Source organism: Alligator sinensis, unplaced genomic scaffold (assembly GCF_000455745.1).
Source record: "Alligator sinensis unplaced genomic scaffold, ASM45574v1 scaffold771_1, whole genome shotgun sequence".
In the NCBI taxonomy this organism is placed as follows: domain Eukaryota; kingdom Metazoa; phylum Chordata; order Crocodylia; family Alligatoridae; genus Alligator; species Alligator sinensis.
This window is the reverse complement of record NW_005842911.1, coordinates 194,361-207,271: the sequence shown is the minus strand read 5'-3', so window position 1 is coordinate 207,271 and position 12,911 is coordinate 194,361. Positions and strand designations below refer to the sequence as shown.

The 12,911-nt window shown below is 55.3% G+C and overlaps 1 protein-coding gene across 1 annotated transcript; it reads left to right on the top strand.

Annotated features, from left to right (window-relative positions):
- Positions 1–5,098: 5,098 nt before the first annotated feature.
- On the top strand, positions 5,099–5,575 carry NHLH1 (nescient helix-loop-helix 1). Its single transcript, XM_006036077.1, has one exon. It carries the CDS (start codon positions 5,099–5,101, stop codon positions 5,507–5,509), a length of 411 nt encoding a protein of 136 aa, XP_006036139.1. The 3' UTR covers positions 5,510–5,575.
- The last annotated feature ends 7,336 nt before the right edge of the window (positions 5,576–12,911 follow it).

Here is a 12,911-nt window from a genome sequence, read left to right as displayed (position 1 = left end):
ACTTCCCTCCCAGCAAATGGGAACCCCTTTGCTACCTTTAATATTTATGAGGGGGGGAGCACCAGAGTGTCCAATGAGAAGCCCGGGGTCGGACTCAGCGTGCGAGGCTGAGTGTGTATATATAGTGTGCCGGGCACATGCTGCCAGGTGTGTGCGTATCAATGCCCAGAGGCCCACTCACCCTTCGGCACAGGGGGATACCAGCCTGGGCCCCCATGACAGCCCTGCTCCTCCCCGCGGGCCCGCCGGTCAGAGCAGGTGTCTGAGCTCTCCACGGGAAACTTTCGGACCCACACATGAGCGGAGGAGCCAAGCAGCCCCTCGTGCCTGGATTATTCGACCTCCGTCCTGCAAGGAGAGAGAAGCCAGAGGAGCTTCGGGGCTCGGGGATGTCGTCTGGTGAGGGGTAAGGTGTGTCTTGGGTCTGGGCAGAGCCGGGTGCCAGCCATGCATCTGTAGGTTGTGGTACCCATTGCCGCATACCTGGCTCCAGTGGGACGTTACAGAAGTAGATGGATGGATGGATAGTTCAGCGTATTATCTGGGTAGATGAATGGAGAGGTAGGTTTCTAGGCAGATCAGCATGTTATTTGGATGGACAGATGGATGGACAGAGAGGTAGATGCATCAGCATATTATTTGGATGGATGGACTGACAGATAGGTTGATTCCTCTCAGCCCATTTCTAGCTACAAAAAGACCCATTGGGATGGGGGATTGACGCTGTGCACACACACATGCCCTTACTTCACTTGGGAGAAGCTGTTTGGTGTGAACGCGGCTAAAAAGATACGCAAGTTCATCCCTGCATACTCCAAAGCAGGTCCCGAGCCTGGACCCGCTGCTTTGCCTTTTCAGGTATCTGCCGTCCTTCCAAACTTGTCCTGCTTTTCCTGGTGGGACTAAGCTCTGGTGCAAAAAAAAGGGGTGTCTATGCATTCATACACCCGGGCACACGCACAAACCCCTGCCTTCAGTTTGCTTGTGTTTCTTTTAATGCCCTCTAAAGGCACCACCCAGGCCGTGGGCAGATGATCAAGTGAAGGGCTGCTTAGCTGAGACCCCCCCCCCCCCCCCCCAACAGGCATAATGACAGACAAGGCACTCTGCATTTCTTTTTGAGGGAAAAGTGAAAATTTACCAAAAGCGAAAGTAAGTCACTGCTGTAAAGAAACTGCGGGTGGCAGACAGAAGGAAGGAAAGAGGCCTCGGGGGGAGGCTGAGCTATACCCACATGAGAGATCTGGTGCATCCTGTTATCTTCCATGTGTGTCAGGGTCCCAGCACTGACCATGGGGTCTAACACACAACCCTTGCCCTTCTTGTATTGAAAATGCCCCGGCTGCTCCCTGCCTCGCTCACAGGGACAGAGGTGTCACAGCAAGGGCCCAGGCTTGTCTGACACACTAGGTGTGCATAAACTTTATTCTGCGCAGCACGGCGTTCATGCAGACAGTTCCCGCCTAGCAACGGGGCTGTGCAGGGACCATGTTCCCCATATAATGCTGCTGGTGATTGCCTTGGAGAGATAGTAGAACCTCCCCCAGCCTGCAGTACTCTTGTTCCCCCTCCACCTCCTTCCATGAATCATCTCCCAGGGGCCCGGTTTTGTCAAGCAATTGTTTGTGTCCTCGCCCAGATCCAAGAGCATCAGGGCCCTGCTCCAGGTAACTCCAGCAGGCCATGCCCACTAGTGCAAAGCCAGGGACTCCCTGTCCAGGTCAGGCCACATCATGCCTTGCACTTTGCAGCAATGGAAGTGATGCACGAGGCGCAGAATTGGGCCCATTGCTTTCGGTTCTGCGCCACTCGCCTACCACCGGAGCAGTGAAGCACATCCCTGGAAGCAAATGCAACCCATGACATTTGGGAGAAAGGGTTGGGGTTAGAAAGAGCCAGACACCTAGGCAAAAAGACATACAAAAAACTAGAACTCTTGGTTCCAAAATGACACCTTTTATTAGACCAACTGGAAAATGGCAAGAAAATTGTCCTTTTCTGCAAGCTTTTTGGATCCAAGTCCCTTTGTCAGGCTCTGGGAAAAGTGTAGATGGTACAAGATAGTAAAAAGTCCCCATAGGTAGGAAATAAACTTCATAGGCACGCACTTACTCATGCACGTGTCCGTTCCCCCCCGGCACTGGATTCAAATCTGCAGGGGTGCAAGGAGGTAACAGAAGAGCCTCCCTGGTGCGAGTCCCCAGTGCCTGGGGGAAGCCTGCTCTGCCCGGCCTGACTGCAGGGATCTCAGGAGCAGGAAGGAGCCAGCTTCTTCTAAATGTAGCAGTGCCCCGTTTGCAGTCCACAGTGCCTGGCACGTCCGCCACTGGGAGCACCTTTCCAGAGGTGGCTCCAGGCAGAGCAGACTGCAATCTTCTTGGGGCAGGGACTTCTGTGTGCACAGCACCTGCCCTACCTGAAAGAAATACCCATTCCACAAAGAAACAAGCTGTCCAGCAATATCACTGCCGGGGCCAGATCTGCACAACTGATGTTTGTTCTGGGCCAGGATGTCCCGAAGGAAGGACAGTGGGAGAAGGGAGATCCTGGTTAGATGGGAACATTTGTGGGTCAACAGAGGAGAGAGAAAAAGGGGAAAGGAGCAAGGGAAGCAGAAGCGGGGGAGAGAGCCAGGAAGTTGGATAAGACATGCACTGAGTCATTATGCAAGTTGGGGCACTTGCACTTGCACATTCAGGTACCTTTAAACCCATGTGCAAGCGCTTTGGTCAATCAGGGCCTGACTTAACCTCTGAACCTTGCTGCCAGGGAAGTAGGTTCAACCCCAGCCCGAATGCAGCACAGCTCTGAGCCCAGTCATTTCAGGGCTTAGACTTTAGAGAGGGAAAGAAATATTGGAGCAAGCTGCCGACCCCTTTGCTCTCACGGGACCTTTGGGCTTTGCTGAAATAACTTCATTAAGGGCCTGGGTTGGGATTTTTTTTTTAATTAAAACATGCCATGTGTTTCAACTGTGGCAATTTTAGGACCATATTTTGCAGACTTTCTTAGTTGCCTGTCTTTCGGCTTCTTCCAAATATTGTGTGACATGGAGCAGGTTTTTGTCCCTTTGCGCTTCTCTGCGTTTGGGCGTTAGGTTCACTATTGTGTGAATTTCTGCGTGTGCATGAATGTGCGTGGGGGCAATTGCTGCATGTTCGCAGGGGTGCAAGGAAATGAATTGCTCTGACAGGTGTTTGTGCACCAACGGCTTTCGGCGTGTCGAGGTGTCTGTTGTGCGTGACCTGTGTGTGCATGTGTGAGAGCACATGGGTGAATGGCGGTGCGGACATGTGGGATTTCTTGTGCATTAATGTGTGCTGGGGGGGGGGGCTGTTTCTCTGTGTACGTGCAGGTAAGTTCCCTTAAGTATGTCTCCAGGTTTATCTCTGCAAAGCCCTGGGGACAGTTCGGTGCCTGACAGGCCCTTTCAAGGGGGACAGAGATGGTTGCTTTCATTTCCATGCCCTTATACCCGGTCTGCTTCGATTGCTCGAAGTAGTGTCATTCATTACAAAGAACTTGTCATGCTGTCTGTCCATCTCTCTAGTAGCCTGTCTTATTTACAGCCCCAGATTGTGACCTTAGTGCTGATTTCTTCCTTTTTCCCCCTATTCCAAACACTGCCCCCCTTTCCCTGCGGGCTCTGTCCCTGCCCCTGCTGTGTGCCAATCTAGCTGGGGGGTAGAGTCGAGCCTTCCCCAGCCCAGACCTGCACCCCCTTCTCTTCCCCCCGTTGCTTTGGAAGCATCTGTTTGCGACCTGGGCTCCAGAGTATTTGGCCAAGGCAGGGGGAGGGAAGGGAGATGGCAAGACAGCCTTCCCCGCCTGCGTGCAACATCCCAGAGGGAGCAGGGAGCCAGTTTCTATTTGGACACGTCAAGCAAAGCAGCTGTGTTGGGTTCCATATGTCTGGGGTGCCAGAATCCATGACATACGGGCTCATTTAATATACAATAAGCTCCCCCCGCTCCCGCAGTCTGTCTTTCCCCTTCACTCATCCGCCACCTGTCATCTCTCCAGAGAGCCCGGGAGAAATGGCTCCCATCGACTTCCACAGTCACCTCGTCTGGCCGTGCCCAGCGCCCCTGGGTGCTGCAGGGCCTGGGGCTGCACGGTGGGTGTGCTGAGCTGGGCCCGTGCTCTGCCGGGAGCCAAGCCGCAAAGGGCTTCCATTTCCAGGACAGAGGAAGTGCGTTTTGGTTTTCTCTCTCATTTATTCTTGCATCCACCCATCTTGGACCCTGTGTTTTATTTCTCTCGCACACTTTCTTTCCTATTCATTGCTTTCTTTCACCCGTCTCCTGGAAGAATTGCTTGCTTTCGAAAGCTGGTCTGACTTTATTCCACCCCATAAGAGAGAGCGCCCCCCAAAACTTCCCTTTTTCTTCTTTTTCTTCCCTTTCTCTTCCTTTCACTTGTTCTTTCTCCCTTTCTTCCCTGGGGAGCAAAAAGTTACTGAGAAGCTGCTTGTTTCTGTTTTCTAGAGCACCTGGGAGGAACTTCCAGAGACTGACGTCTGAAGAGTAAAACCAGCTCCCGGCAGCAACGGGAAGAAAGATTCTCCAATCTGTCCCCCAACACCCCCCCTCCCCCCCACACACAATCTCACACTCACACACGTGTGCATGCACACCCACGCACAGAGGAGAGCTTTATTTATTTATTTATTTATTTAATTTATATATTTATTGAAAATTTATTTAAAATATTTATTGGGAAGATGGTTTGCTGGCATCGCTGATTCTCCTGAGAAAGGGAGCAGCTTTGAAACCCACTTTGGAAAGATTATTATTATTTATTATTATTATTACTATTATTATTATTATTACTATTACTTATTTATTCCCCCCATCCGTTCCTTTCCTCATGATGGTGATGACGATGTAAATTGGAGGAGCTTTATAGGAAATAGAAAGCGATTTCACTGTGTAATCCTCCCTATATCTATTTATTCATCTATCCATTTGCCTACCATATCTATCTAGCTGTCTGTCTGTGTGTTTGTCCATCTACCTGTCTTTCTGTTTACCTCTCTATCCTCGTACACTCTGTCCATCTCTCTGTCCATCCATCCATCCGTCCCTCTTATTCCAAGATGATGCTGAACTCAGACCAGACCGAGATCGACCTGCCCCCGACGCACTCGGAGACAGAGTCGGTCTTCAGTGACTGCGGGGGGGTGGGCGGCCGCGGGGGGGGCCCCGAAGACGCCGGCAGCGTCGGCCTGTGTGGCCAGTCCCGTGTGGCAGAGCCGGGTGAGGCGCTGAAAAAGGACCTGCAGCACCTGAGCCGGGAGGAGCGCCGGCGGCGGCGCCGGGCCACGGCCAAGTACCGCACAGCCCACGCCACGCGGGAGCGCATCCGCGTGGAGGCCTTCAACATGGCCTTCGCCGAGCTGCGCAAGCTGCTGCCCACGCTGCCACCGGACAAGAAGCTCTCCAAGATTGAGATCCTCCGCCTGGCCATCTGCTACATCTCCTACCTGAACCACGTGCTGGACGTCTGACCGCCCCACTATGCCCTCCATCCGTCCATCTGCCCGCTGACTACCCGACCTGAAGCACGTGCTGGACATCTGAGCCACCTGGCCCCTGCCCTCCATCTCTCCATCCATCCATGCAACAGAGCATCCATCCATCCATCCATCCATCTATCCATCCATCTGCTGTATGTCCCACCTGAACAGAGTGCACGCGGGTCTGAGCCTCCGAGCCTGGGTCTGTCTGTCTGTCTGCCTGCTGTATCTGCTACCTGAATGATGTCCTGGACATTTTCTATGATTTTATGACATCTGAGCTCCCCAGTCCGTGTGCACCTCGGGATGTCAGAGCTCCCAAGCCAACAGCCGTCTGTTCGCCTGCATTGGACCCTGCACAACCCATGAATGGTTGATGCCGTGTCCATCCATCCACCCCCACGTGCTCACTCCCTCTGTCTGTCTGTCTCTCTATCCCATCACGTACCCCAAAAGCCTCTGCCTGTTGGCGTGTGTCTGTTCGCTGGTCTGTCCAGGGCTTTGCTCACAGCCCTCAGCTTCTCCCGTCTGTTTGGGGTTTCAGCTGAAAGTCAAGAGACAAAAAACCAACTGCAAGAGTTTTCTCCAACATTTAGCTCTTACCAGTACTCCTGGGTCCTATCCCCTCCCTGCCGCTGACTCGCCCAGGGGGGTAGGGGTGCCCCCTTTTCCCCCCTCTCTGTACCTCAGTTTCCCCTCCCGTAAAAGCAGGGAGAATGATACCTACCTCTGTATTGCGAAGACTCGTCCGTGAATGTCCACAGCACGCTCGGAGATCCCTGGGAGGAGAGAAGTGGCAGAGAGAGACGGCCGTGGCAAACGGAGGAGGATTTCCCACCCCCGCGTGGCTCAGCTGGAGCAACAGGCAGACAGACAGACACACAGACAGGGCAGAGCAGAGCCAGCCAGGCCTCCCCGCCACGACTCTGTGCCACGAGGATCCCTACCACGTCAATCCATCAATCCCGTTGCTGTTTCTTTGCAGTGTTGTGCACTTTTTTTTTAGCAGAAGAGAGAAAACCACCACAACAAACCAGCCCCCGCCAAGGGAGAAGCCAGCCTTGTGGACCTCCCAGGCCCCGAGGGCTTGTCGGCTGTTGGGAACGCGTGAGGGTTTGTTACGGAGGGTTTCATACGGAAGCTGGGAGCGGGAAATGAAATTAAACCATGCCGGAGCCACAGCCCGAGCCCTTGGATTTGGAAATGAGCCACTTTCCTTCTCCTTCCTACTCCTCCATTCCCCCGTCCTCGTTCTTTGGTGGCAGCTGGGTCATTTCATGAGTGTAATTGAGGGATGTTAAGACCGGGCGTAATCAAATCTCATGCTCCGGCACGTGGCCCGACTGCTGCGGGGGTCAGGGCTCTGCCTCTCGTCGCACGGGGCGAGCTGGAGGCCTTGGGCAGGGGTGTGCCAGGGGTCTTGGGCAGCAAGAGCATCGTGCCCTGCATTTCTGCCCTGGAGCTGTGCCTTCCCAGTGGGGAATGAGCTGGGGGTCACCGGCAGACCCAGCTCTGTGGGCATCGTGGTGGGACTTGCAAGACCAGACCTTCCCCCTCCATCTATCCAAGGTGCTCAGTTTTTCATGTGGACCAGCCCCAGGGATACACACCTACGCTGGGAAATAGGGGACCCAAAGGGGCTGATATCGTCATGCATTGGCCCCTCATTTCCCCAGACCTGCCCCAGGGCATTTAATGATCCTCTCCCCACAGACCCCTGCAGACATGGCCCTCTGCAAGACCTCCTTGTCCTTGCTCCTCCAGGCAAGGCAGGGTTAATGGCCCCCATCCCTGGCCCAGCTGTGGGCTCAGCTGAGGCTCCCTGTGCTGCAGTCAGGAGGGGCATTAATAGCAGAGTGGGACCAAGGCACTCAGCCAGGCCAAGGTGCCTCCACACTCCTGGGAGCTTTGCACGTGCAGGTCAGAGGCCCCTGGCGGGGTGCTTGGGATCCAAGGGATTCCCCTTCCTGCAAAGCACCCTGGAGCCAGGCTGGGGGGTCTCCCGTTCTCTGTCCCTGGGTGCTACGTGCTGCTGCTCTTCTCTCCCTCCAGTTATTTCCATCTGCAAACTCAACACCCACTGGTGTCCCCCCCGTCTTTCCTTGCAGCATCCAGAAGGGAGAGAATTTATTGCCCCTTTCCCTTTTCTGCCCAGCAATCACCAGGGGTCCCTGGGGGGGCTGGTTGCAGCTGCTCGGTGCTTGCTCCAAATTTCTTCAGATAATCGATTGGCCTCGGCTGCTTCTTGGCTGAGCAGAGCTGAACGATTGGTGCGGACTGCAGCATGCTCCCCCGCCCAGCCCCTTGTTTTTCCCCCCAAACTGGGCATGAGATTCACTCCCTTGCAAGGTCACGGGACCCACCTGGCAGTGGCTTGTACCCTCGGGTGTGAAGCAGTGGGAAATGAGGCCCACGGGTCCGATCATCCCTTACTTTATGAGGAAGAAAGCAAGCTTGCCTGTGCCTGCTGGATGCAGAGCCTGGCCGGCTCTGCTTGGAGCTCTGTGCCCAGGGAGAAGACTGTCTGGGGCTGCGGATGCAAAGGTAAAGGGTGCTGCGGCTTGAGCACCACGCGGTGCCAGGCCCCATGCGAGTGCATGGTAACAGCTGATCCAGCTGGCCCAAAACCAGCCTCTGAGCTGCCCAGGCTGGGTCATTACACAGCACAACTGCAGCCAGGGGAAGATCCCTCGGCCAAGTCGTGGTCCCACCTGAGCCTGCTTAGCTTGGAAGAGCTCCTGGGAGTAAAGCCTGGGGTCAGGTCACAGCTGCCACGTCTGTGGTCCGGCATCCACTCTAGCTGGGCACAACCCCCTCTGCACACAGGTTTTCTCTCTCACTGCTATGGGATGCCATCCAGAGCACTAGGGCTTCTAGAAACCTAGCCACGTGGATGAAACATTGGTCAGCGGGGTGTTTCCCAGGTCCAGGCTATGAAACTGTTGTGCTGCGCTACCAAAGTCTGGTGGTTAGAGCAAGCTAGGGTCCGAACCTCCGCCCCCTGCACCAGGGAACATCCTCACCACTGCCAGGGACAAAGGGTGGAGTGAGAGAACCGGGAGCAATCTAGCAGGGCCCAGGGGGAGGATTGTGGGGGACAAGGGAAGGGGCTGAGCCCTGGGTCTTGCCTGGCTGTAGCTATGTCCAGAGGGGCAATCGGGGTTGTGGCTCCGAGGGAGGGGAGCAGAGGTTTTTTGGGCCCAGAGCTGGCTGGAAGGTAGGTGTAGAAATCGGGAGCAAAGGAACGGCCGGATGCTCCTGCATCCAGGGGAGCGGCGCCTTGTGTGAACAGGCAAGGCTGCACCCCAGAAATATTGCACCCCAGAAATACCCACCTTGGAGCAAGCATGCAGGGTTTGAGAGGGGAGCTGCTGCACCGTGGTCAGGGCAGGGGAGGGGAGGCAGGGTCTGGTCCCAGCTCTGGGGGAAGACCAGTCTCATGGGCTTGGAGCCCAAACTGGGCTCTGGGGTCTTTTCTGGGAGTCTGGGAAAAGGATTGGGGTTCAAGGGGCATCCTGTTCCCTGCTCAGATGCCCTGGGGCCTGGGAGGCCTCTGCCCCCGAACTCCTGTGGTGCCTGGGAGCAGCCTGCCGTACACACAGACTCTCCGATCTGCATCCCAGCCTCAAACACAAACCTCGTGATGACCCACGAGCACAACGGAGGGCACAGTTTCTCCAGCCCGGGCCCCTACTGCCACCCCCTGGGCCTTGCGTGCATGGGGAGACAGCCGGCCGCGAGCACGGACAGATTAATCATGTTAAGGACGTGTGAACATGCTGCCGCTCTCCCCCAGCCGGCTGCAGTGCCCATTGTTCCTGGGCCTGCCAGCCAAGTCCCTGACATATGGTCCACATTGTGCGGCGCACAATGGAAACACTTAATGCTAATTTAGGCTCTGGCTCTGGCCACACTGTCATCACCAACAGATTGGGGCTCCCCCCATGCCCTGTCCCTCTGCTGTTGCTTGCTTCTCCAGGCAGCTTTTGGGAGAGGGGTTCACTGGCTCCGGTCTCCCATTGACATTCATCCATCCTCCAGCAAGCCCCCCACCTATCCCCCTAGAGAGCTTCTGTCTATCCCCCTGCACATCCTTCATCCATCTGCTCTACAAACATGCTCTATCTAGCTTCGTGCACACCCCTTCGATCAGTCCATCCACCCCCTATTCGCTCCTTATCTTTGTATCTCCCTCTCAGCTTCCTATATCCTCATTGTTTTTCTGATCTACGGAGCTGAGTGCGCGGGGCTCTGCATGTGCATCTAACCCAGTGTTTCCCAACCTTTTAGACTCAATGCACCCTGGTTAGGCTCAAGACACTGCTCAGAAAATGCCAGCTCCTGTTTTTCACTTGGCTTTTCTTTACTGTAGAAATAATACAGCAATTCTTCAGTTGCAAAGGACTCGGAAAGCCTGCACCAGGTCCGAATGTCTTTAACACCTTGGATTCCTCTTTGAAATCTCAGCGGACCAGGTTCTTTGGGTAGATGGGATATCTTTTATTAGACCTACTAAGTAGTTGGAAAAAAAGTTTTTTGCAAGCTTTTGGGCGTAATCACCCTTCTTTAGTAGGCTATCTCTGAGTTTCTGTTGTGAATCATGTTTGCGTGCCTATCAGTGCTAACACTGCGTGGCACCCTTGAAAAGATATGAAGGCACCCTGGGGTGCTGCAGTCCTCTAGTTGAGAATGACCAATCTAATGTCTAAAGTGCCTGTCTGTGATGTCCATCTGTTTTCTATCCTCCCTTCCATGCACAACCTCTCTGCCTCTTTCTCCCCATCCGTGGCATGTCAGTCTCTCCCCTCCTCTCCCCTGTCCAGGATCTGTCCTTTGACTACCCAGCTTGCTGTGGCCATCAGCAGGGTGTGTAGGCACTGATCCACACCCGCTCGTTTCCTAGCCAAGGAAACCTGCCAAACAAACCCAATGTCATCTCTCCCTGGGGTCTCAGGTGCCAAGAAGTCAAAGTTGGCTCAGACCAGGCCCTGCAGCTGGAAAGGGAGGCTGTTCTGGGGATTTAAGGGCCAGGTGGGTTTCAGTGAGAGGCAAGCTCCTGAATAGCCTTAAAAGCCCAGGCTTGAAAGTTGTTATTAGCTGTGATGCTAAAAAGAGGTGAGCTGAGCTTTCCAGCTACAGGCTTCACTCACTGCCTGTACCTGGGGGTCTCCTGTGTATCTTTGGGAGCATATCTTCTTGCATGTTCATGCATGCATGCAAACTTTGTGCGTGCTCGTGCATGTACATGCCAGCAAGTTGTGTGTGTGTGTGTGTGTGTGTGTGTGTCTGCACACAGGTGTGTAGAAGGCACATGTGCGTGTGCTCTTATGCATGTGTGTGTCCCTGGACACATCTGTTTGCATTCACGTGTGTGTGCAGGGAGGAGTGTGCCCGCCTGTCCCTTGGCCGTGCTCTGAGCTGGAGGTAAAGGCTTGTGGTTGTGGCCCTTGCTGTACAGGTCCCAGGTGCACTTGCATACGCTGCCCCTCCTTCCCCACCCGGCTAATCCCACACATGTGCGAAGCATCCTCTGATACTGCCACCACCTGGTCCCCAAACACGACAGCCAAGTGTGAATGGTGCCGGCCAGGCAGTGTCCGAAGGCCCCAGCGTGGGGAAGGCTCTGACAGCCCCCACCCTGCCCCTTGCATCGGCTGCATCCAGGATCAGGCTTCTCCAGGCAAGCCCACTGCAGGTACCTCTCCTCCCCTGGGCATCTTCAGGGCAGCATCTCTTCATCCCTCCTGCTCCATGCTTGGTTCCCCTTCACCCAGAGCTCTGCCTCCTCTTCCCCTCCCTCCACTCCTCCATGAGACAATCCAATTGTTGGCATAGTCTCCTCTCTCCCCATACTCTCCAGGCTGGTCCTGTCTGTCTTGCTGAGACCACAGGATGGATATTTGGGTCTGACTTGATCCTGCCTGCTGGGTTTGGGGGGCAGACCCAGGGCACGTCCCCCTCACCCTGTCTTCAGCCTGTCCCCTCCAAACTCTCCCCAGAGGGTCCTGGTGTGATTTTCCAGCATCCCCAGCTAGCAGCTGAAGCTCCTACTATCCCCCAGCATGTTGGGCTTTCTGCTTGAGTCTGCAGTGCCCTCTGCCGTCACTTCTCTACCAGCTTCTGAGCAAGCCAGGATCTGAGCAGACCTGTCTCCCAGGGGCAGGCCAGGGTGCATTTCCCCAGGGCTGGTCAGGATCAGCCTCCCCGTGCCCAGGTGGAGAAAGGGGAATAGATTTGCCCACAGCCTCCCAGGAGGTGACTGGCCTACCTGAGAGAAGAACCCAGGAGTCCTGCCCACCCCCCCTCGCCTACGGTTATGTGCTAATTGTGCTGCAATAGCTCTGAGCCGCTTCAGCCCCAGCATGTCGGGCCCTGCACAGACGTGCAGCGAGGAGATAGGCTCTGCCCCAAGCTGCTCATGGCCCGAGTCCAAGGTGAGATAAGTGGGGTCGGACAGACAGACCGAGCCCCCCAGTTTGAATTAAGACTTGGGCTCCAATCTCCTCCTCGACCACGAGAGGGACCCTGCTACCACCTCTGAGTTTGTCCCTCCAGCACCGGGCTGAGATTTGGGGCTGGCTTCTCCCTTCCCAGAGGAATTCCCAGCTCCACTTGCTTTCTGGTGCTGGCTCAAGTCGTTCTCACCCATTCTTGCTGGCTGGAAGGCCCGGCCCTGGAGTCTGGACCCCCCCTGACAAACAGGAGCAGCTCAGATGGAGCAAGCTGAAAGGATGGAGGACTTAGGACCGGCTGTTTGAAGACCTGGAATTAAGTTCTGGCAATCAGGGCCGAGGATGGAGATGTCCCAGTAAATCACAGTGAGCCCCTCTCCAGTTGACAGAGTGGCCTGAGCATCCCAGCTGGCTGGGGTCAGCCTGACGGGCCTCATTCATCACCTCTGCCCGGGCGAGGCGGGGCAGCTGGCAGACAGGGAGCTGTGGGTGAGGGGGACATCCAGCTGCCTAAATCATCCCAAAAGGCTGGACAGCTATAGGGTACAAAGCCCTCTGACAATACACAGCCCCTCTGGGAAGACACACTGCACAAGCCTGTTCTCCATTCCCTACGGGGCAGTCGGTTGCAGCAGCCTTGGGGCTGCTCTGAGTGACCACAAGGAGACAAAAGGGGATTCAGAGGCCCTTGTCCCTGCCAAGTGCAAGAGGGAAAGGGTGGAGGAGCAGGCTGGAGGGTTTTGATAGGTGAGCCCACCTCTCCCTGCTCCCCAACAGAACCCAAGTCATCCTGGAGATGGTTTTGCAGGTCGGCTAGCTGCAAAAAAGGGGGGCTGAGCATGGATGGCTGCCCCTGGCTGCAGCAGGTGAAACATAGATTCATAGATAGTAGAGTCAGAAGGGACCCTGAGGGATCATCATGTCCGACCCCATGCCCCAGG

Excerpts from the sequence above, each read along its gene's own strand:
- NHLH1 (XM_006036077.1), top strand. The coding sequence starts at position 5,099 with ATGATGCTGAACTCAGACCAGACCGAGATCGACCTGCCCCCGACGCAC.